Below are 25,194 nucleotides of genomic sequence, written 5' to 3' on the forward strand. Positions count from 1 at the left end.
GCACAATGATTGATATGGCCGCACAGCAACGGTGGAAAGAGTAAAGTCAAAGCCATACGATCAACAAACCCGGTTTCGGGGCAGCCTAGCTCTCTTCTCGAGCGTAGTCACCTGCCCGACCTGATCGCCACGATACTGAAGAAACTTCAGGGAAATTTGTATTCGTGAAGTGCATTGTGGCAGCTACGCTCTATCTACCTCTTCACTTCAGCGATACATCTACGAAGTGCGCTAGCCTGTTGTACTTGTAAGTTGTAGTGTTTTACTCAATGTAAAGAGAATAGTGTGCCCCTCGCAGCAGTGCCAGTGGCGAAGCAGCAGCAGCAGCAGCAGCAGCAGCAGCAGCAGCAGCAGCAGCAGCGCGAAGTCTGATATTTGAAGCAGTACCAGTGGTGTGGAAGTCCAGTGCCAGTGGCCTACTCTGGAGGATTTCTAATCGGACTAAAAGATCCTTTGTTGTGTGCACCGACGTTGTGGATTTCTCTTCATTGTTGATCCCGTTTCATTCTCCACTTCATTGTCCACCTACGTCTTGTCTGGCCTGCAAGTCACACTCACAGCAAGGAGGTCAGGTGAGCTCTACACTATGTACTATGAAGTATGATGCAGGTTTCCCCCTGAGCTGTACTGTGGTAATATTTTGCAATTTCACATGTCCCAGTGTGGTGAGTTGCGGAAATGGACCCACATGGACATGCGTAGATCTACGCACGACTGACGACGCTTGTGCGCGGTGACCCTATTATTACTACGCAACGCGTTGCTCACAGCAGTCCTGTTTTCTCATTTGCTTTCTCTGTTCTGTTCTGACCGCTGTAGTGTAGCTGCTAGAGTTTGTACTGCATCGTGACACGAACAGCACAATGGACAGAGAGAGGCTCGAGGGTGATAGGGTCTCCAAAGAAGAAGCCGCTGCGCTATTATGTACATTTTCGGAGAGTGGAGACCCAAAGGAGGTAAGAATTATGACCCGAGTTCTCTGGATTATGCTAACTACTTTTTGTAATAATTATTGTTTTTAGCTCTGACCACATCGGACCTCGAAGTAGGAAAATTGCGAGCATTTATTCCCCACATTTACAGTGAAGTGCTCGCTCGGTTTTTGATCACAGCACCTGTTCATCGTTCACAGGAGTCCTTCTCTGCTTTCCCTGCACTGTACTGCTGCAGTGGTAGCACGGCGAGGATACATTCCTAAAAGAATTATTATGCCTGTAGATTGTGTTCCATTGTCAGGATCGAAGAAAATTATTTTATTCCATTGTTTTACTTTGAACATGTGCGTAAATGGTGTGTGTAGTGCCTGAGCAGTGAGAGGAAGTGGGGTCAATGACTGCGAGCACGAGTAGGGAAAGTGCGACGAGTAGATCTCAGTGGCACTCGGGGCCATGGCATGGGTGTGTGCGTCGTTATAATTTTAGATCTACCTGTTGCTCACGTCATGACTGACGCTCTAGCTCTGCACCGCGTGCGCGTGTGCAAGTGCTATCTATGTTTTGACTGTGGAAACACTAGTGCTAGTGTATGCGAATCACTCTGCACTACAATCATGTATCTGGCGCTAGCCCATGGCCCAGCTGTGTGAGTGTGATCTGCACGTGATAAAACAAGTCATGCCATGCACCTTCCCAGCCTTGCTTGCTGGGGCTTGTCCTAAAGTCCCTACTTTTGTCTTGAGTTTTGTCTGGACTAAGTAGAGGTAGGGTAGCCATAACTAACACTTGCAGATCCACCTGAGGCTGAGGCTGAGGCACAAGAGCACAGTCATCTGCATGAACCTGCATGCCTGCCCTGGTCACAGGCTGGTGTGGAGGTGTTACCTGCCACACTAGGTTGCACCAGACAATCTAGGCCCCTAAGTCCAACACTTGGGAACAGTGCATTGTCACAGAATCTGTCATCCAAGAGTCAGTACTGTCACTCCACTAAAATCTTCTGCTCTCTGTGATCCAGGCTCGTGGCACCTCTGTTGGAGGTGGTCCTGCCGGAGGGGGGTCGGGGTGTCCCCTGTGAAAAATCTGAAATTAGGGTGCAAAATCCTGCATTATGGGCACTTTTGGCAATGTGTTGAAAAAATGGCCGGACCGACTGCTACGCCCCTGCATCAATCACTGCCATAATTCATGCACAGGAATATTATTGTAGTCCTGAAAATTGGGAAGCAGGTGAGAATGTTTGCTCTTGCCCTCTTCAACTTTCACTGGAGCAGTTATTATTATAGTAGTGCACCGCAGTGGTGGATATTGGATATAGTAGTGTACCGCAGTGGTGGATATTGGATATAGTAGTGTACCGCAGTGGTGGATATTGGATATAGTAGTGTACCGCAGTGGTGGATATTGGATATAGTAGTGCACCGCAGTGGTGGATATTGGATATAGTAGTGTACCGCAGTGGTGGATATTGGATAATAGTAGTGGACCGCAGTGGTGGATATTGGATATAGTAGTGTACATGGGTGTAGTACCCGTACTTATTCTAAGGTGTGGGATTGCATGAAAATGTGTGTATCTTGCCGCGATGATAGATTCCACACTTAGCTGCACGCAAGTCACAAGAATTTCGTTCTCACGGCATTGCCTTGCGCCGCGTCTACCGCTATGAGTTTGGTGTTTGGGTACTAACAAAACACTAGTATGTGTCCTGAGATGCAGGAAAGTAGTTCTTTGCCTGCATTTTTGACAATCATTGCATTGTGTTTCTTCTTCGCATTGGGATTGTGTTAATTTTAACACACCATCCCTTACTCCTTGTATCCATTGTTGCTGTTCTTGCTGATGAAAGGTGCGGGTGTTGTTTTGTCTCCTCTATTTTGAGCCTTGCTTTGCCACCCGGTTACAAAAGAGTGAGATGTGTAGCATGTTGCAGTCTACATGAAATGTTCTTGCAAGTCTGATAGGCACAGTAGTACTTGTGCGGAGACAGAAACCACTGGAGTTGCTTCATTTTCTGTTCTGTTTTGTGTGTCAGGGATACGTTGTGTCTCAACAAGTACCTACGCGTCAGCCGCAGCAGCAGCCACACCGGAAGTCTAGTTTTGATGTAGAGAGGCCTCAGCACTATCAGGCTCAACAGCTCAACACTGCCACTAGCTCTCGAAAGACTACAGGCATGGTTTCAGGTGCACCTCTTAGACCGAATATGCCTCATAGCCATGGCATGCCGGCTAGCGTGGAGCCGGTCGGTCATGCTCGACAAGCCCAAACTGCGGCAGCACCAGTCCAGCTGCAGTATAGGTTTTCTACCTCGCATACGAGAGCATCTAGTGCAAGCAAGTCTCGAAGAGGAGACGATGCTGAAGGAGAGCCTAAACCGAAGCGACGTTCTGCTCAGCAGAAGGCCAGCACAAGGCCAGCTACTAGTGAAATGTAAGGAGTTGTGAGCTGACAAGGGTAATTAAGGATATACCAGATGCTTGTCCGGGCTAATACTGATTTTATTTTATAAAACCATTTGCTGCATTCTGAGATGGAACAGCCGATTTACCTTTTTCTGTGTTGTAAAGTGTAAGCTTGTGGTATATTTGCTGCCTATAGCTTGTCAGGGTTCACCAGGTGCTAGTGGCCGTCGTGAGTTCCCTTTGGGAACGGACACGATAATTTACTCTTTTTTTTTAGCTAGTCTGGGTAGCATTCCAAACGACTGAACTTGCCCAACATGTTGCAACCTTCTACCTCTGGCAATGGTCTATCCTGCGAACATGCTTATGCACTGAAATAACATGTGCCGTCCAGTGTGCCATTGTACACTTCTTTGCAGGCTACCTTTCCAGACCAGGCAGGTACAATTGGTTGGTCTAGGACCGTTGTTAAGAAGCTAGAGGTACCTCATTCAGTCCTGCCTGAGAGTTTTTCCATCCGTACCCACCCACAGTCAATTCAAAAGCAAAGGACTTTAACAACAGTGAGCGTGTGAAAGAGTTTAGCTTGGAACATAGCATGCGCTTTTCTCACTTTTTTATAACCTTTCCAAGCCACTTTGACTTGCCACTGTTTTTGTCTGTTCTCCATCAGGTCCTACACATATGCTCAAGCACCTACCACTGTGCAGAGTGGTGAGTTTTACTCAGCATTGGGATATTTTAGAATTGTGCATTTTCTCCCATTGTTATCTTTGCCATGACCAATGCTATGGAGATCAGTGCTGTCCAAGTCTTTCTGTGGAAATCACTATTATCCTCTCTTCCCTGACTTTGATTAGACGAGAGAAAGTCGTCATGATCCCCTGGTGCAGGAATCTTGCTTGCAGCCATGCATTGTGCATTTTGTTTACACACAAAACTTGGTAGCATTTCTCATTGTGCATTTTGTTTACACACAAAACTTTGTAGTATTTCTCTAGTCTATAGATCATCTGTTACTCTCTGCCATTCTCTGCATTTCATGTCCTGCACGCAGGAAGAGTTGGGACGCCAGAAAGACAAGTGAACGTGGACCGGAGCATCTCAAAGTCCACTAACGGTTCACCTGCAACAGCGTCATCTTCAGCTGCCACGTCCAGTAGCCAGGGAGCAGTACGATTGGTTGACCGGCGAGATGTACCACAGGTAATTCAAGAAAGCAAGTCCAAGTTTGACTTGGATACCAGCACTTGAGCTTCATAACTATTGCTGATGAGTACAGGACATGTACTTAGTACTAGATTTAGATTTAGAGGGCTTGGGATAGCAAGACACCACCGCTGGATTGTTTTGACTGAGACTAACTCTCGTGTGCTTAGAAAGGAATACAAGTTAGCTTCACTTTGCCAGGGCTGTGGCTTCACGGAGTGTCCCTTTTGTAAGTCTAATGGATCTCTTCTGTGTATTTGTGCTGTTCCTTTGTCCATGTCTCCTCCATTCATGGCGGATGAAGCAGACACTAGCTGAGTCATTGTATATACATCCTGATGTCATTCAGCGAGGCAACACTTCCCTGAGTCAGGTTAATAAGACCCAAGCAGCAGCAGCATCCACCAAGGCTGGTGCAGGCACTGTGATCACTGAGCATAGCCATCCTACCGTCTTAGCTGCACAAGGAAGCCAGTCTTCAATCTCGCAACCACTGCCAATGTCAGTTGTTCCGTCGTATGTGATGGCTATGCCATCGTCGTCTTCAGCAATGCCAGCAGGAGCGGCGCCGGCGCCAGTAGTAACTGTTGCTACTGCTATGAACACCATGGGTGGTGTTGTGGCTGCCGCTGGTGGTGCTGCCAGTAATGTGATGATGCCCGCTGCAATGATGCCATCGGTGGGTGCAGTTGCCACCCAGATGGGACCTGGTGGTGTGCAGTATCTTATTCCGGTTCAGTCATCGGATCGAAATGCACAGGCCTATCCAACTGGCTATACTGTTAGTGGGCCTCAACTGGCAGCAGCAGCAGCAGGACCGCCACCACCACAAGGCTGTGTGGCAGCAGTGGGACTAACTGGTCAGCCAGTAGCTCAACCAATAGCTCTGCAAGTTAGCCAGCAAGCAGCGGAGTATTCCATCAGCAATGGCAACCTCCCTAACAGTAGTAATAGCTATGGACAGGCAGTGATCACGGCAGCATCACCGACTGACAGTGCCGCACAATCCCAGCAGCATCCTGCAAACTCTACATTAGTACCTCTTGGAATTCAGAAAATGCCATCCAATCATCCAGTGTATGTACAGGTTCCTTCCCAGGCTGCTGGTTCACAGGGCGGTGGCGGCGTAACTGACATGACGTATGCTGGGACTAGTGTAGGACAAGCTACTGCAGTGGCTGCAGGTCCTGGTGGCTACCCATTCATGGTAATGTATCCAGCAGCTGCTGGAGCTGCTGGTGCGCCTACTGCCGGTACTGCCAGTGTGGCTGGTGCTGGTGCTGGTGCTGGTGGTGTTCTTGCATACTCCTTGCCAGGTGCTGTGCCGGCAAATGCCCAGCAGTACTCGTATACATTGCTGAATCCTGGTCAAGCATCCAGTGGAGTAGCCTCAGTCCCCAATGTTCCAGTCCATCATGTGGCTATGTCACTAGCTGATACAGATGAAAGTGGCAATGTAGTGTTGCCAGATAAAACACATCCAGCTACCACAGCGACGTCCCAGATGTCCGCTGAAGCTACCAGAAACTCCAGTCTCAATGCCAACCATGATAGTAAGGCTTACTCCGAATATCAACGAGTAACCGCAATGTCCGTTGCTCCACCTGCGCAAGTACAGGCTTTGCAACGGCCAGAACATGCCAGGGATAGCCACCAAGGCCCAACGGAAAGCGGCAGTGTGACTGCGAAAAGAAGTACTGGTCATACTACTAAGACAAGCATTGTTTGGAACACGACCGGTAAGAATCCAAGCCTACATGGTTAACTCTTCTGCACTATTTTCAGTTTTTGATATTGCCATGAAACTTTGTATGCAATGATGCATTATACGCTATTATGCTCTCTCTCTCTCTCTGACTATTGGTGTGTATGCGCAGTGTCTGATTCCATGAGGGATTACATGGATTACACCTGATATTGCTGCTACTGCTGGTGACTTCATCATCATTGTCGCTGCTGTTGCTATTACTCTTTCTTCTTTCTTGTAGAGACGTGTTTGTATCAACTGAGTCCATCTCAGATCTTTGTGCAGCTACTGGCAGCATCCAGCGACAATGAGCATTTCACATGGATGCCTGACAACATTCATTCACTGGTAAGGCTTTATCTGAGTCCAGACATTGTATGCTGGTAGGGTACCTTAGCATGTCCAGCCTCTTCATGCCAGTGTCAACCCATGTCTGCAGCAGTGGTGAGCCCGCAGGACAGGGTGTGTACCCGCAGGCCTGGTTGTGTACTCGTGGGCCTGGGATAGCACGTAATGATGGTCACATAATTATACGGGTACCGTTGACCAATCTCTTGTTATTGCACTTTATTGTGAATATTGGTATTATTGAGCTCTGTTCTCTGTCTTCTTCGATTTTACTCTTGGCGGGGTCCATCGAGCTAACAGTCCTGATGCAGAGATAACTGGTCTGCAGAGCTTGATGGGCCCCATCACCATCCTCCATTATTCAATGTATGTGATTGGAGATCGGTGCCATGCCTTTGTAGAAGGAGAGAAAGGAAACTCCTCATCATTGGCGGGATGAGCAGTTTCTTTTTCTTCTGCTTCTTGCTCACCTAGAATCATACGTGTTGGTTCTCTGTGCTGTTATGTTTGTATTTCAGGGCATTGTTCAAGGTCACCTCCTGTGCTGTGGATCAAAAAAGCTATGGTCGTGGCAGGTTAGCATTGTTCAGATCGGCTAAGCTGGCTAAGTTCATTGTAATGTGAAGCCGAATCAATGAAACCGTATGCCTTTTCTAGTTCAAAGTCAATGTGATTCCGACTGACGCAGAAGAGATTTTTATGCGCTTCGAATACTTCATCACGCTGCCGTTTGCTGTGTTGTGTTGGTGTGTTCATTCAAACTGTGACAGGACAAATCGTGGGTGTTTTGTTCCAATTTGGAGGATTGCACCGCAATGTGCAGCACGTCTCCAGATTCAATGGTAAGTCAGGTTTACCATTTGCACTCCACGAGTAAACAGGTGACAGTTATGAGACTAATCTCCACTCGGACCAATCGACAAATGAAGAAGCATGCAGCTGTATAAACCAGGCATTCTAAGTGTTAGTATTCTGCAGTTCAGCTTGGCCAGTAGGGTTACGAAAGCAGAAAAGAAAAAAGGTTGAGACCCAGATGTGTGTGCCCTTTGTCACTGATTCAGTTGATCTCCCTTTGTTTGTGTTTACCTCAGAATCTGCTGGTATGCTGCGGTAAAAAACTTCTGAGACGCGATGACTGGATGGTAAGGAGTGAAGCCGCTGTCTGGAGGCTTTAGCTGCGGGGCATTTATGCAACTCTTGTTTCATTGGCATAAAGTCCTTTTTTGTTTTGGACAGTATTTTGTGTGATTTCTGTAAAATACCCACTGTCTGCCACTGTGTTTTATTCCCCAGGATGACATTGAGGGTGGTGATGGTGATTTCTGGCACTATATATGTGGTAAGTAAATTAGCCTATTGCGGAATAATGTCCGTTCACTTCATTTGGTGCATTGGCTTTATCGCTGTGATCTTCCAAGCTGAAGTTAGCACTGTAATCATCACTGCTTCTTAGAAGTGGGTCGTAATTGAATCGGACGCCTCTGCCTCTGCTCCAACGTGACATGGGTATGCTTGCTGTCTTTATGCAAATGCCAGTTCGACCGTGACTCCGGTACTTTAGAAGTAGCAGCTACATTTCGAAACCAGTGAATTGTATCTCGACTGTGGACATTTTGTGGCTTGAGATGTGCCAAGAGGTAGAGTAGAGGGAAGATGAAGCGGTACAAAAGTGCCACTTTGGCTGTCCATATGTGCTTATGCACAAGCAGGCAATTTCCACTACAGTTATGGCGTAGAAGGCTAGGTGGAGGTCAATCTTGAAAGGAATGTTGTAGGTCTGCATCATGATACTTGAAGTACTGCTCTATGATAAGCAGATGCACTGTAAAACTTGGGTTAACCCTTTGTTGATGGCATCATTTGGTATGTAAAGCAACAGCACTGTGAACGTTGGCGGGATGGCTATGTACAAGTTATGAATATTTTGTAGGTACAAGTAAACATTTTCTGAATGGTATGGGTAAGTGCTATCTTAAAATACCAAATTTGGTAAATTCCCACACTATATGTACAGTACACGCTCAGCTAAAGTCCAAAAATGGGCGAAAATAGTGAAAATTGTAACTCTACAGAATGTACACTCACACCATCTCTGCTCCTGTTGCTGCATCTACCGAAATTGGTCAAAGGCATGGGAGTGGTAGATCCTGAAGCACTGGCGATGTGGCGGGATGCACAAATGCACCGGATTGTCTTGTCGATTCTTGCACTCTGCACATTTGTACACCGTCTTGTTGTGCTTTCCTATGTGGGCTTGACGCACCACACAATTCTGTCGCTTTCCTGCATGAACTGCAACATGTGGGTTGTAGAGTGTCTTGCTGGCAGCTGCTGCCGAGTGGTGCTGACAACAAACGTTGGTACGATGGCGGGCTTTCATTGGGTGCGATACCAGCCAGCTGCTGCACGAGCTCTTCCCGGAACTCGCACTGTGAGTAGCCCTTGATCTGCTGGAGACTGCCGGGATTTGCTTCACGGTATGCCGCAAACAGCTTGTAGGCATTGATGACTGCGGTCTCCTGCATGTCACAAACCAGCACCTTGGTGAACTTCCTGGAGCGTCGAAGAAGCCGATAGCTTGCCACCAGCTGATCATGAACATCAACACCATCCATGGATTTATTGTACTGGACAATGGCGGCAAGCTTCCGCATGACCTTGTCCACCCACCCCTGTCCTTCCTTGACTTTGATTGTGACGTCCACGTAGTCAGTTGCCTTGTGCATGGTGGACAAGACTGTGACAACTCACTTGTCAAGCCACTGAACGTATGCAATGCCGTCAACTCTCTCGAAGCGCAAGTCACTTCGTTGGCCGTGTCGCTGGAAGTAGCTCGTATTTTTTAGACGCGCCGGGAAGCCTTGACGATTGGAGTTGACGGTTCCCACAAGGTGGGTGCCGTTGTCTTTCAGTGTCTTGCCAAAGCATGTGACGTGTAGTAGTTGTTGGTGTACAGCTGGTATTGCTGACCCACGTAACCATCCATGAGGCACATCACAAGTGCATGCGTGAGCCCATGCTGTGTTGGCGGCTGCTGCTCTCCAGTATACAGCTCGAAGTTGCAGTTGTATGCGTTTGCAGAATCACAGAGAGTGAAGGACTTGAAACCCCAGAGCACTGGTTTGTTTCTGATGTAAACCTTCATGAGCTGCCTCCCCTTGAGCCGTATCATTCGCTCGTCGATGCATATCTGGCGCCGCGGGTGCCAAAGTTCTTTGCCCTGCGTTCTCAGGAAGTCGTAGAGGTAACGCACTTCGATCAGCCGATCCTGCACTGGTCCGGGCGGAGGTGGTGATACCTGGAAGAACGTAGAAATTGCCTGAAATCGAGTTCGCTCTGCCATCCGCCTTGCCCAAAGCCCGGCATTCAGGGGTTTGCAGCACCAGTAGTTTGATGCTTTCGCAATTCGAGCGAGGCCGAAGTAAATCAACAGAGCAATGTACGAACGAACTTCGGTAGCATCCATGTTCTTCCATGAGCCATGCGACTGGCCATACGTTGGCTTGTTCAGAATGTGCAGCCAGGCGTAGTCATTAGTGCACTTCACTATTGTGTCGATCACAGCACACAACTACAACGAAAAGAGAAAGACCACGATGAAGAGAAAAGTTTGAGAACACTGACAAAAAACCAGCTGACGCAATCCTGGTGCCGTAACTATGGTGAAAATGCTGGCAAAAAATACATTTTTCGTTTCATTCGCTACGCTCAGCCAACGAAAAATAACACATTGCAAAAGAACAAGGAAAAAACTCGCTCATTTGCAGCCACAAAGTTTTCTGGAAGATGTAATCCAGGTTGACGACTTGGGGCAAAGTCAGGGACCTCAACGTCTTCATCCTGGTTCTGCCATTCACCCATAGCGGGAGCAGGGACGCCTCGACCTCTGCCGGCTCCGCCAGTGCCGCGGCCTTGACGACCTCCGCCTGTACCTGTGGCACGTGCAGCGCCAGCTCCTCGTACTCCACGGCCGATCGCCGCCGGAATTGCAGTTGCGACGCCTCGTCCTTGACCTTGAACGACAGTAGCCATCGGTTCACTCGCCTCTTGTGGCAAGTGCTCACCTGGCTCGCCTCTCGTGGCAAGTGCTCACGTGAAGTAATAGTTTCATCGCTGGGTGGACACTCTCCGCTGCTATCTGGATCCGCATCGACATTCTCTGCTGCACTGGTATCTGCGCCGTCGTTGGCAGCGTTGTCGACGGGAGCTCCGTCATCTGCCTCTCAATTTCTTCTTCCTCGTCGGCGTCGAGGAGAGGGACATCTTCATCTGACGATAGATCGACAAAATCATCGCCGTCTGAATCATCTAAGACGAAGGCAAGCGCTTGTTCTACTTCCATCTGTCTCCAATATGCTAACTACTTCCGAACTCTGCTTGCGCAGCGCGTCCCAGATTTCGATGTCATGAATCGCGGGAAATTCAAATGCGAGCACCCCGTTTTCTGCACGGCATGCTGTAGACCCCTACTGTACCCGTGTCCACTTGAAAGATCAAGGGCTCAGGCTGTACGATAATAGCACGGCGAACTGACAACACGCGACTTGTTGAAGGCGTCGTATACGACACCTTCAATGTATGTGCTGTCAACAAAGGGTTAAGCGACCTCTGGTAATCGCAAGCGACCACCCGGTTTTAACGACCGTTTCCATGCACCGGCAGTTTTGCATAGAAACTGCACCGGAAACAGCGACCACCTGGATTGCGCGACCAGCGACTGTCTTTTAGTGTGCCAAGTGGTCATTGGCTACCCCAGCCATGTATTGCTTGGAATAATAAATAAATAACGTATCTGACCTGCTGCATACAGCAACCAAAGGTGCTGTCCTGGCTGGTAGACTTGACTGCATGCAACAGGTTTGAAATGCGCTCAGAAGCGAGTGCATGCAGTCAATGGAAGTGACAAGTGACAGTGCAGGGTGCGCTGCATGCACTTGAGTGAGGTGTGAAACTCATGGGTGCTTCCTCTGGATGAAAGTGTTCTGTGCCCCACACCTGTCACTATGAGTCACGTATAAATTGGAGAATGTGCGTGATCCTTCATGTCGCGAATGCATGGGACCTTGTTTTAAAGACCACCTGGCTTTAACGACCAACTTTCCTCGCGCTGCGGGGCGGTCACCCAAATGTACATTTAATGTTAGTTCCTAACCACATGCTTCCGAAACATAACGGGTTGCAATAATACAACGCTTTTTTGTAACTTTTGTGTGCTATTGCTCAGACTGCGAGTCCTTCTCTAGTATCGCACAGTGCAAACAGGTAAGGGAAGCCCAAACGAGAGAGCTTGGAAGCTCAGGGCCCTACGCTATGCTTTTTTGCCTTGATGATCTAGACAAAAAAAAAGCATAGGGATGTTATAAATTCTTTAAAAAATTCCTTTTTTTTAGACATAACCTGGGATTCGAACCCGCACTATCGCGCGCCCTGCATTCATCCCCCGATGCACTTCGCATACATACTAATTCTTCCAACTTGTTTCACATTGTGATCTTGCATTTGAAAGCCCTATTTGAGTTATATGCATTGTGGCCAGCCGTCTTTGATGGCACGGTACGGTAGGGGATAGGGACGGGACAGGTACGATCGAGGGTAATACGACACCGTCTCCCGTACCGTACCGTACCATCAAACACAGCTGGCCACATACAGCTTCCCGCAATATTCAAATAGGGCTTTCAAACGCAAGATAATAACGTAACGCAACTTGGAAGAATGGGTATGAATGCGAAGTGTATGGGGGAATGCATGTAGGGCGATAGTGCGGGTTCGAATCCCAGGATATGCCTGAAAAAAAGGAGAATTGAAAAATTTATAACATCCTATGCTTTTTTGCCGTCAGATACGGATAGCGCCAGGCGTGACACAAACAAACACACAAACAAACACCAAATTAAAGCTGTGTGGACCCTGGCTAGCGCCAGACGTTACTGAAGTAACGTCTTCTGCATAGCTACGGGAATAAATCGTATTGTTCATTTAGGGAACTGGTCGTTCATCTTCCTATTCCGTGGCTTAGCCATTATGGCCTCAGATCAGTTGGTGCATGGCTACAATGTACGGACATGTGCTTGTATATGTCCGTACATTTAAAAGTTCTGCATAGAGCGAGTGACGACGGCTGAGAGGAGGTTGATATGGAAAGCAACTTGTCAGATCTCATTCTTTTCTTGTCTTCTTATTTCTTCACATTTCCTAGGTCTTGCAGGGAATACCAATGGTTCACCTGTATAGCTCTGGCCATCTTAGGGGTAATCTTGCATTTATGTGTGTTGTTTCTCGCTCTTTCCTTTCAGTTTGTATTTGGCTCATTCAATGGAAACGTTGCTGTGTTCAATATCCGGCGACCATCTAAAAAGTGGACGATTCTAGAAGATGCACCCAAACTAAGGACCTTGGCTGCTCATGGCGGAACCGTCTATGGGATTGATGTGAACAATCACCGCTATTCTTGTCAGCTGACTATGGATGGTGAATCATTGCAGAGCATGCAGTGGTACAGAGATGGTGCTGCCTTGCAAGCAACTGTGGACATGTGTGGTGAGTTGTTCACATTGTGTTGCTGCTCAGTGGGTTTTCTGATATAGACTGTCCTAGCATTAGCAAGTACTGATATAGACTGTCGTAGCATTAGCAAGTAAGAGACTTAGTAGCAGTGGTGAGGCTTCCTGCGGCTTCATTAGGAAGCGGTTTTAGAGCAAACCCACTCTTTTCCATTCACTCTGCAACACTATCGAACTCCTTTATCAATCAATTTTTACAATGTTTCGACAGATTGCCCTCATTAGATATGCAAAGAGGTGTGTTAGCCGATGATTGTGGGGCTGGGAAATTGCCCTGATCAGGTATGCAATGTGCTGCATACCTGATGAGGGCAATTTGCCAGAACGTTTTAATAATTGATTGATAAACGAGTTCCGGATATTGTTGCAGAGTGAATGGGAAAGAGCGGGTTTGCTCTAAAAACCACTTCCTACGTAAGACACTGCTTTGAAAAGGATATTTAACGTAAGGGTTGTGTTGTGCACGAGTTTGGTGGTCACACAATAACGATATTTTGTGTGCTGTTGGGGCATTTCCAGTGATATTTGTGTCTGTTCAAGTAAAAGATTGTGCCTGATGAAGCCTGACCGATCCGTTTGGTTTGAGCACCGTAGCTGGTTGTTGCATTTTTGTTTCTTTGTTTTGGCAGCTGGCCCAGCCCCACAATCCTTGTCTAACACATCACCACGGAAAGAAGAGACTGCAGAGGAAAAGCCTAAACATCTGTTTTCATCCTCAAACCTGTCATCTTCTGTCGCTACGCCAGCCACTTCTGGTTGTAATGGCCAAAATGGAAAGTCTTCAAGTGGCTATGCAACGAATGGAGGTACCAAGACGAGTTCTGGTAGCCACTCACATCTAGGAGCGATATCATCCTCCATGAAATCTCAATCAAGAGGAAAGCCATCTGAATACCAGCCACTTTGTCCTCCACAAGTCAGGTTCCCAATGTAAGTGTTCTTACGAGATGGTTTGTGCATCAAGTACCGCATTTTCCGGAGTAAACGCCGCAATTCAAACGCCAGTGCTCCACCCAAAAGAAGTCGGTACGGCTTGCACTACGATGATCAAATTAACGGTGATAAACAGGGTAGATGTTTGTATTTCGTGACAAAAATCTGGGTGCGGCTGTTACTCCAGAAAATACGGTATGTGCTGCTACAGTTGCTGCTCTAACATGTGTCCCTGTATCTATTATTAGCTTGCCCTCTCCCCCCCCCCCTCCCTCAGGAATCAAGTGTATGGATTTTATAAAGCTCAACTTACCATTTTCCGATTCATAGGAGGCATTACCAATGAATCTCGCTTTTCTTCTACCATTCTCTTCATATTGCTCCACAGTGGCAGCGGTGGTGACGATGTCAAGAGTCTATACCTCTTTACACAATCCTTGTTCTTGTGGAAAATGACTTCCGCTGGTGGTAAGTGCGCTCTTTACAGTAGCATGTGAACAGGGAATTGTACAAACCCGGGAGAGAATACAGCATGCACAGGTGCACAGGTGATGCGAGCCTCACATAGCCAGCAATCGCATGTCATCTCGTACATTGAAAATCAACATAATTTTGCGAATCGACCTTTTTTTCAGGATCACTTTTCAACGAGGACGAAGCAAAGTCGGCCGAACGAAGCCTAGAGGAAGAAAATCACCCTCTCCACTTCACCATCACGATACTGACATAGATACGAGATGAAACAACTAAAAAATTCACAAGAAAACTGTACGACCATCATCGCGCTGACTTTGGTCTGACTTTGGTCTGAGAATTTCTATCACGATCAAAAATGTACGAGGAGCACTCAAAAATCAGCCACAGACGTACCTTTATCGCTCTCTACTCCTTTTTCAAGGCACAAAAGTCGACTCTCCACTTTCAAACCAGGAACCAGACATACCAGTGGTCCTTTTCAGCTGCTCCACGAGCGCAGGAAATGTTCACCAAGGGGCGCAGAGCAGCATCCATTCCAGAAAAATAGCTAAAATACGAGTGAGACTGCATGCCTGAGTACATGAGTACATGTATGAGTACATGCAGAAAATAGTCAATTTCAGCGTTTCTGCTCCAAACAGCAACTAGCTTCGACTAGAAACAAAGATTACACCAAAGGATCAAACAACAACCATTTTCTGCAGTTTTTTTGCAGATGGCTTCCTTGTGCTTGGCCATTGCGCGAAATCACGCGACACCTGTACATTTTCGATCTGCGGGATGAAGATGACGACGTCCATGCATCAGGTATCAGGGGGTAATAAGATACTGGTATATTACTACTCCACGCCTCAAATCGTGCTGTCAAGCGTATGCGGGGGAGTGTAGCATGCCATCCCTTACACTTTCCAGCTCAGGGTTACCCTCGCTACCAATGGACGAAATTTCAGGGTCACAGCTTGCGCAACGGCTTTGTCCTGTGCGAATGGCCACTCGACATACTCAGCACAAATTTTCTATTGCATGCATGCACAAAATGTTCAACTTTCGTATTTTTGGCGACTTTACCACCGTCGTGGAGGCTGGTTGGTGAGGAGCAGGTAGCCATCCCTTGTGGAATCAAACACATGGTTCCACAGTGTGGCTGATTCCGCAAGAGCCAGGTCCATACGAGGAACATTCGCTTTGTCTTTTGCCATCGAAGTAAGTCACTTTTCTTGTTCTCAGTGTTTTTTACGTTCGACGTTTCTGAGATTTTTGAATTATTCACTTTTCATTCTTTCATACTTTATTTCTTCATGTTCACTGCCTCACTTGCCTTCTGATCTGGAGAATGTGACGGAGGTGACTGTTGGTCACTGCCTGGTATAACGGTTGTCGTGCTGTTGCTGTATTTCCGTCCTGCTCGCGACGTTGTAGATCACAAACAATTTGAAATCACATGAATTGTACTTACCGTCGTGCGTGCGGTATTAGGAAACACTGTGCAGATTAGATCGTCGCAATGTATCTATATGTGTGTCTGGTCATCCTGTGCCACGCAAGAACTCCAACCAGACGCATTCGTCCTCGGCCCTGTTGATCGATTGTCCACTCGTCTTTCCTTGAAGAACGATCGATCGAAAAAAATCGAGCTCGAGGACTTTTTGCAAAAAAACGGCTGAAAAAAGGAAGAAAAAAGGGTGCTCAGAATGAGATTCGAGTACACAACCATGGTCCCGGCAGTTTATGTGGATGTCGCTCATAGATGCGCGATTTCGCGCAATGCCAGCACGCCAAAAATCACACCTCGGAGGAGTACAAAAATTACAACTCTCAGATGTCCTTGATTGCTGGCCATGTGATTCTTGTGGAAGCCTGTGGGTACCCCCCCCCCCCCCCCCCCCCTGCAACACGCGGACTGCTTTAGGAGTTGTGTCTGTGCCATGATGCTTTGAGGGTGGCCTGGGCATTCCTACGGATGCAGACAATGTAGTGAGGCTGACGTTCATGTGTGCCGTGGATTTTTTAAAAACTTATCATGGAATGGCTTGTCCCTGTGTCACCTGCGTAATGTTTTTTTCATGAGGTGATAGACCTGCTGCATTTGTGAAGATGTGATTGTTCACAACGGCAATGCCTGTTCTTGTTCTTCTTTCTTGTCCCTATGGTTCTTTACAGAATTTGAGTGTGTAGCAAAGCTACCATGGATGCCTACAGCTATGGCATTCCTGGACAAAACGTGAGTGATGTACAGCAAGTGCTAATGGGTTGACATGTTTGTTGATGCAGGCTGTAGGGTGGTGGCCAGTATTCCAGCGTTCTACAGTAGCTGTTATGTTACGAAGAGTATGGGTGCACTGTAGAGTATGGGTGCACTATAGAGTATGAGTGCACTATAGAGCATGAGTGCACTATAGAGCATGAGTGCACTATAGAGCATGAGTGCACTATAGAGTATGAGTGCACTATAGAGCATGAGTGCACTATAGAGCATGAGTGCACTATAGAGTATGAGTGCACTATAGAGCATGAGTGCACTATAGAGCATGAGTGCACTATAGAGCATGAGTGCACTATAGAGTATGAGTGCACTATAAAAGGCTGAAGTTGTAATGCCATTGCTTCTGATGCACGCTTGGTAGACATTGATAGTGGGAGAGAATCCTTGTTTTGCCCGGTTGCTGGTGAAGTAAGGTAGTAGATAGAAACTCATCTCATGTGACAAATGAATCAAACTTTAGACTAGATGTATCACAAGCAAGGATATTGAAGTTGCAATAGGTATGACTATGAGTTGTATTCCAATGTTCTGTGGTAGCTGGACATGTATCAATGTACTTTGTTATCCCCGGGCGTTGCAACGGAGCACAAACGAAACTAAAAGTAATAGAGTTCCATGTACATGTAGTGTTTTCTTCAGAGCTTCCCGTTTCAACTCCCTCAAATTTAGTAATAACTCATGGTTTTGTTTTCATCTTTTTACAGTGCTTACGCTGTTGCTGATTCAACTTTTTTTGCTGCCGATATTGAGATGGATGGAGAGTAAGTCTCCTTGTTAAGTCATAGTTTGGCTGTGAGTGACTATATGCAATTGGGAGTGACTGTGAATACATGCACGAATGGTTAGCAGCTCAAAGGTGAAACTGTAAAGCATACTACTGGCCAATGTGATGTTTTTTTTCTTTTTTCGAGCGTGGTACCAGTACAAGTAGTAATACATTGGCAACACATTGGCAACTTGAAGTGTTATGTGCCTTTTCAGCCCATTCCCAGCTCATCATGCCTACAGAGAGGATGATGTGCCCCTGCCCCTCTTGTATGAACAAATGATATCAGTCTATTTCTTATGGCCAGGTCGAGATTAGTTAGCATTCATATGCATTGGCTGCAAAGGAGTTTGGCTGATTGTCATACCATTCAAATGTTACCTTGATGGAATGCCTATCTTTGAATGTTTTTCACCACTAGGGAAGGCAAACTTGGGGAGTGGAAGCCTGTGCAAGAGTCCATCTTCATGTCTGACATGGTGGCTCACCGTGGATGGTAAGCGCTGCACGCCGTATCATGTAGGTGGTAACTGCTAGATTCTCCGCATTGCACCATTGTGAGTCATGAATCTGATGAATCGGGAAAATGTCAACCATGTTCTTACCGGTAATACTCCTTGCGCTACTACGCTAGTACTAGGAGTTAGTGGTGTGCATGGGTAGTTGGGTACCCGTCCTACCCGTGAGGACCTCGGGTAGACGGGTACAGAATAGTACCCGAAAACCCAAAGTCGCAGATGACATCATGTACAGTGCACGTGTACTAATTCATGTAATACTCCTCATGTGTAAGGGAAGGGGTGCATTGTGGTGTTACCATGGAAACAATACCCGATCGGGTACCCGTGCTACCCATGGAAAACTACCCGATACCCGAAGAAAACGCTACCCGCCTCAGCCCTACTAGGAGTCGTCCTTCCATACTTTTGGAATTTGCCCACGTCACTTTGAGCAGCTCTGCATCATCAATGTGATAGAATTGGAAGGAGAAGGAGGCCAAGTCAAGGGCTTGGTTCTTTGCATGATATGCCTGCAGTTTACAGACCCTGTGTGCTTGTGTCCTGTGCTGCCGCTGCTGGTGGTGTTTGGCTGAATATTGCTGGTGTTTGGCTGAATATTGCTGTACACACTTTGCCTCTTCCAGCTTTTCACATCAGTATTTACTATGTTGATTGTCTTGTGTTACTCCAGCCTGTTTGGCCTTGGGCAGAAAATGCTGTGGAAGCGTGAGGATGCGGCTCAGCAAGGATGGGTTGCTGTCGGGTGAGTTGAAATATTATCACTCTGGAGTACTAATTTTATCTAACGTGCTAATTGCGTGCTTGGGCTGTGTTTCTTGTGGGCTTAGCATGGATTAGTAAGTTCCATAAGAGTTATCAATGTTATGATCTCGAACTCGTCAGTCACTGAACTGATTTTATTGTAAAGAAGGCATAAACGTATGGTGTATGAAGAAGAGTATAGCATAATGGAGAGCGCTGGATGAAGAGCTGCTGGATCATGATGAGCTGGATAGTATATCAATAAGAGCACTAGGGGAAGGCTAAACAATATGTCACCAGCCATCAATAGGTATTGTGTGAAATCCAGTCAATAGCACTAAAGAATTAAGTCAACCACAACACAGTCAATTGCTTTAGACAATCAGGACAAGCAAGACACAGATTCCCAACACTGAACAACCCTGCCATAACACCCTCGTCTTCAAATATTCCAGAACAGGGGAGGGAAGGAATAGCATACGGACACTTCTTGAATTGGCGATCGATTTTTCTTGTTAAAAATAGCGCGAAACTGTGTGCCTCGTTTGAGATTCAACTCTTACAGTATGGAAATACGCATGATAACGTGATGTGTATGTTTGATTACATGCCTGAAGATTTCCCTTTCCAGCCCTCCAATATTTTTTCACTTCAGTATCAGAATTATAAGAAAGTGTAGAGAAACAAGCTACAGCCATTGTGCTGCTAATGGTTGAATGTCTCTTAGTCAAAGTTTTGTAACTGTTGCTCTACTCATTTTCTCGTCTTTCCACTTTGTTCAGATGTTCTGAAGCAACCGCAATAGCATCTGCTGATGACTATGTATTTCTTGTCAGTCGTGACAAGGTATGGTTTGTAGCAGCCTTGCGGCAAAGACACTATTTAGCACAGCTGGAGGTACACATGAGGACAATGGGATGTGAGATTGCCTATGAATGAAAAATGATCTAGCTCCTACCAGTATAACCAAGAATGTGCTCCTATTCCAGTTTGGAGAACCGGTTTCAGTTAAAAATGATTTTTTGTGGCAATAACTTGAATGAGGAATACTAAAATTCACCATATTTTCAAAGTGACATGTGCAGGGTATGTTGTACACACTGTACCCAGGGACCACGTTCCAAGATTCGTAGAATCTTCCAACACATAGACACGTCCTCGGGCACCATGTTTGCACCGAGTGTCGTGCCAAATTGGGAACTACAGAGCGGGAATATACTGAACCGCCTGCGTTAGTCATGCTAACTGGAAGGGTTTCCTGTGTGGAAGTAATGCACGCTGCAAGTGTGTTTCTGCTGTTGTTTGTGCTCCACGTTCAGCTCTACAGCATGCATCCAGACCCAGAAAGCAAACAATTCATTACAACATGGAGTGAAGCTGGGCCTGCTAGCAAGGTAGCATTACAACATGTATCATGTGTCCTTCTGAAATTGGATGCATTCGCACTATCCTGTTGTGCATTCTTTTGTCTTCTTTGTCGCATGTGTTCGCCTCTCTTTTGTTTTTCTGTTCCTAGTGTATTTTGTCTTGTGCTTTCTATGCCCTGTCTTGTGGTGTGTGTAGGTTTGGTCAATGAAGGCTGCTGGGTCTCACTTGTACGTATTAGACTTATCTAGCAATCATTGCAATCTCCCATGTTCACTGATATACGGTGTGGGAAGCACTGGGTGGTTGTAGATCACTGCATGTATAATGCACGCATGTAGAATGACTGCCGCTGATCCACGTCTCAAAGCCTCTATTCTCTTGGCAGCTGTGTTATCGGCGGGGCGGAGGATTGATGTATGGTGTTGTTCAGTACAACCTTGACCTGCCATGCAGGGTTTTGCACCATCACTTTTTCCACAAACTACCTATGGGACTTTGTGACACTGGCTGTGTAGGGTGTGTTAACACAGTTTCCATGGTTACATGACACGCTGTTGTCAGAATCGATGGATACACTTCAATAATATTTGTTTGAACAGCAAGGAGTATGTTGCTGCAATAAGGTAGTGAACAAATGGGGATATAACCTGTTTTATTTTATTTTTAACGTTTGTCCTCAACCCTTTCCGCCTTGTAGCTCATGTATAAGAAAGCTCTGCTCCTAAGAGCGGTGCATACTTTCTCAAGATGCACACCTCCTCTCTGTGAACTTTTCTCCTTCAAATTATCACTAGCCTGAGGTGTCGGATTAGTTTCATTGGTTGTGTGTGCTTTATCGCCTGTATTCCACTCCTCTGCAGGTACAGCCTGTGTGGTAATACGCTGTGGAGTGGACCGGTCAAAACACCTGCTAACACTGAACATGTGTGGACCAAACTGTGCAACACAAGACAGTACGTAATCAGTGGAGCTTTGCACACTTACCAGCTCAGTGTTCGTACAGTAGTGCTGCTCAATGAAATCCGATCAAGCGAGCCAATGCCACGCCGGGCATTGTGCAGCCCTGGACCTGCAAACACTGGGATGTGAACTGGTGCAGTACGCAAACTTGACTCACATGATCGGATTTCATTGAATGGCAACTTGACTCACACGATTGAATTTTATTGAACTGCACTGTACTTTGTAGTGTACACTTTAAACAATTGTTTCTAAATTGAGGGGGCTGTATAGGTTGTGGATATGGTTCGGTATGGAAATCAAGTGACTATTTCTTTACAAATACAGCCCATGAGTATATAGATAAAATTGCACAGCTTGCGTGTAACTCACGGTGGAACCATGGGAGGTTAACGCATTGACAACACTTCTCAGCCATTTTTGTTTATCGAAATTGTTGAAGTTTCTGCTCACACTATCCACCTGTCATTCCGAACCCCCGAGGCCATTTTTACATCATCAATGTTCAAGGTGGATAGCAAAGCATTTGCAACACTACATCTGGTCCTCCCCCCCACCCCCTGACATCACCAAACCAAAGTAGATGGCAAGCGCAGCACGTGGTTGTAGGAATGTACAATACGTATCAATCAACCAGCCAGTCCAAAATATCAATAGATTGACTCAGCACTAGATATAGTTATATCATCGTGTAGTGTATGTTCTGAATTTTTTTGCATTCGGAAACCAAATACAATTGGTATTTGTTGCTGTTAAAGGGGAAGTATACCCTAAAATCAAATTTTCACCAGTTGTAGTCTTCGGGGTGCTGAGTCGAATGGTCTTGGTCCGAGGAAGCTGAGACGCTCCCTTCCTACTTGAATCCCAATCGAACTCGCGCACTTCCACCGAAACTGGGTGACTGCGCCCTACTAGATGGGGATTTGTATGCAAAATGTCACTAAAAGCGCCATTTCGTTCTTATAAAAGCGTGGATGACCGCGATTGGCCCATATGTTGTAGTCTTTTGGACGCTGAGTCGACTGGTTTTGGTCCGAAAAGGCTGCGATGCAGCGTTCCTCCTTTATTCCCAATCGAACATGGTTGAACAAGCGGTCACGTGCTCCTGCGTACACCAGTCACCTGGTCACCGTGCCTGCAGGGTACAACTTACTAGCCTGTTTGACCTTTTTTGGGTGCAGTCCTGTCACTCGAGTTGAACTCGAGTTGAACCTTGGTGTGAAAGTTGTCGCCTGCTGGCGCGGTGACCAGGTGATTTGGGCACCCAGGAGCACGTGACCACTTGTTCAACCATGTTCGATTGGGAATAAAGGAGGAACGCTGCATCGCAGCCTTTTCGGACCAAAACCAGTCGACTCAGCGTCCAAAAGACTACAACATATGGGCCAATCGCGGTCATCCACGCTTTTATAAGAACGAAATGGCGCTTTTAGTGACATTTTGCATACAAATCCCCATCTAGTAGGGCGCAGTCACCCAGTTTCGGTGGAAGTGCGCGAGTTCGATTGGGATTCAAGTAGGAAGGGAGCGTCGCAGCTTCCTCGGACCAAGACCATTCGACTCAGCACCCAGAAAACTACAACTGTTGAAAATTTGATTTTAGGGTATACTTCCCCTTTAATATCTAAATTAGCTCAGCCTTTGTTGACGACGGTTGAAGATCGCTAGGTGTGCTCCAAGAGAGTTCCCATGAGTCACACTTACCAGACACAGAGAAACCAAATTGTTTGTTGCTGCTGCTATTGTAGGCGTCTGTGTCAGCATCGTTGGTGCTGCTGCTGGTGGCCGGTGGCGGCAGCAGTTGTTCTTGTTGTCATTCTTGTCGGTGTTTGTGTCAGTGTTGTTGTCCTCGTCATTGTTGTGTCGAGCGACTGTAGTTAAAAGAGCCTATAGTTGTTTCTTCTTGGCATGACTGTGGCTTCTAAAAAGTAAGATAATATGGCTTGGCAGTGCTACATAACACCCAGCTCGGAGTCGTGACAGGGCTGACTTATGGATCCACTTGGATTCAGTTCTTGTATGGATCCATACATGTTTGGGTGTTTTCCTTCACAGCGTAGTGCGTAGTGAAACATCCACCGGTAGTGACTGGCCTGGGCCCTCCTGGCCAGGACCCACTCTTGGTACAAACAAAATAACGCCTGCGTGCGACACGGGGGCCCCACCCACCGCATCCTGCACTTCCCGCTTTGGGTAGAGTGGATCCAAATGTCAATATTTGCCATTAGATTTTGACTTCTGACATCATCTCTTAATCTAGAAGGATTGAAATGTGCTATATGCGAGGCAACACAGGTGGGGAAAAAGTGCCAGTGTATAATGCGTGTCAGAGAATGACAAGAATGCAAGCCGCAATGAGCACGCAGTCAGATCATGCAGACAGTGGTAGATTGTGCAAATGAACCATGTAAAAGAGTAATGAATTTACCTTCTTCTGTTGCTATTGCTGCTATCTGATACTCCAAAGTACATGGATTATGATATGTACTGTACATGTAATGGTTGTGGTCACTATGTTGTTTGTGTATATAGTATGAATGATAATTATGTGGTTTGATTATGTGGCTGTACAGGGTGAGTGGTCTGTGTTCTGGACCAATGAATATAGGCACAATGTCTGATGTCCCTGAAGATGCTGTCTCACCTATTGGTAAGTGTTCGTTATAATGCTGCACGCAAGACTTTGTTTGCACCCCTCTCTATCTCTCTCTCTCTCTCTCTCTCTCTCTCTCTCTCTTCCTCCCTCCCTCCCTCCCTCCTTCCCTCCCCCTTCTCTCTCTCTCTCTCTCTCTCTCTCTCTCTCTCTCTCTCTCTCTCTCTCTCTCTCTCTCTCTCTCTCTCTCTCTCTCTCTCTCTCTCTCTCTCTCTCTCTCTCTCTCTCTCTCTCTCTCTCTCTCTCTCTCTCTCTCTCTCTCTCTCTCTCTCTCTCTCTCTCTCTCTCTCTCTCTCTCTCTCTCCCCCCCCCCTTCTCCTCACACTCTCGTACTCCTACTTTCTTTTTCTAGCCCCCCCCCCCCCCCTCCCTCACCCTCTGTCGATAAATTCTGCCCACAGAGTGCCCATACAAAACCTCCTGTTGTGTGATTGCGGGGTGCAAAGTATGGGAGGTGTCAGAAAGTACCAATTACACTCGTACCTCGCTTATCCAGACGGTCCGGGACCGGGCACTGCCCGTAACTTCGAAATGTCAATAACTCCGAATCACATAGTATTATTACGTTATGATGGGGAAAGGCCGTAAATATGACATAATTATGACGTCACTATTTCCACGAGAAGTGACAAAAGAGTAGTAATAGTTCCACTAAAACTCGCCAAAAGAATGCCCGGTGGACCGAAGTGCCCGCATCTCCGGGGTCCGGATAGGGAGGTATGAGTGTACTTGCAAACAGCTTCTGCAGTGCAGCATGGATGAATTATTATTTTACAGTTGTTGAAATAAAACAGGCTGTCTGATAAACTGATAGGAGAACATTATTATCTGTACTCTAAGAAAAGTCTCACTCCCTTAACCCTTTGCATGCTGGCCTGTTTTCCGCAATACTCTGGCACTCCAGCGCACGGACTCTCCTGGTGGAGTTTAGGCGCACTGCTCCAAACGAAATTTATTATCATTTCAGCTCACCTGGATGGAATTTCACCATCCTGGGCTTGTTGGAAAGATCAGGACCAAGCGAATCCATCCTGGAAGGTCTCAGCTCCACAGCCCCACCAGAGCGACATCCACAGCCTCTCCGAACTGGCCCAGTATGCCTCGGAAAGAAACAACAACTCAGTCACACATTCTTTTCGGCTCCTTGCTCAAATTCTCCCGATTTTCATGATTCAAACACACTTCATTTGATGTCCATACCGCATGTGCTGTGGAAAAGGGAAATCCCCTGGCATGCTCCAAACAACTGCGAAGTCACAAACAAAAGAATTCACGATCGCTCCAGGCCATGATTTCTGTGGTCAA

General features: G+C 46.7%; 1 protein-coding gene across 3 annotated transcripts; it reads left to right on the forward strand.

The window, feature by feature from the left end:
• On the forward strand, nucleotides 1-23,886 carry LOC135814581 (uncharacterized; the record flags this gene model as incomplete). Of its 3 annotated transcripts, none has more annotated exon segments than XM_065327718.1 (24): nucleotides 1-572; nucleotides 825-956; nucleotides 2,971-3,368; nucleotides 4,014-4,054; nucleotides 4,398-4,546; nucleotides 4,854-6,288; nucleotides 6,538-6,644; nucleotides 7,163-7,219; nucleotides 7,415-7,486; nucleotides 7,736-7,786; nucleotides 7,938-7,983; nucleotides 11,869-11,906; nucleotides 12,941-13,184; nucleotides 13,837-14,137; nucleotides 14,529-14,608; nucleotides 16,778-16,838; nucleotides 17,585-17,641; nucleotides 18,068-18,142; nucleotides 18,838-18,909; nucleotides 19,691-19,754; nucleotides 20,228-20,302; nucleotides 20,472-20,503; nucleotides 21,137-21,229; nucleotides 23,810-23,886. In XM_065327718.1, coding segments are annotated over 23 exon segments (3,718 nt in total), but the record flags the coding sequence as incomplete, so codon positions are not given.
• Nucleotides 23,887-25,194: the final 1,308 nt, after the last annotated feature.

Source organism: Sycon ciliatum, chromosome 4 (genome assembly GCF_964019385.1).
Source record: "Sycon ciliatum chromosome 4, ocSycCili1.1, whole genome shotgun sequence".
NCBI lineage: Eukaryota > Metazoa > Porifera > Calcarea > Leucosolenida > Sycettidae > Sycon > Sycon ciliatum.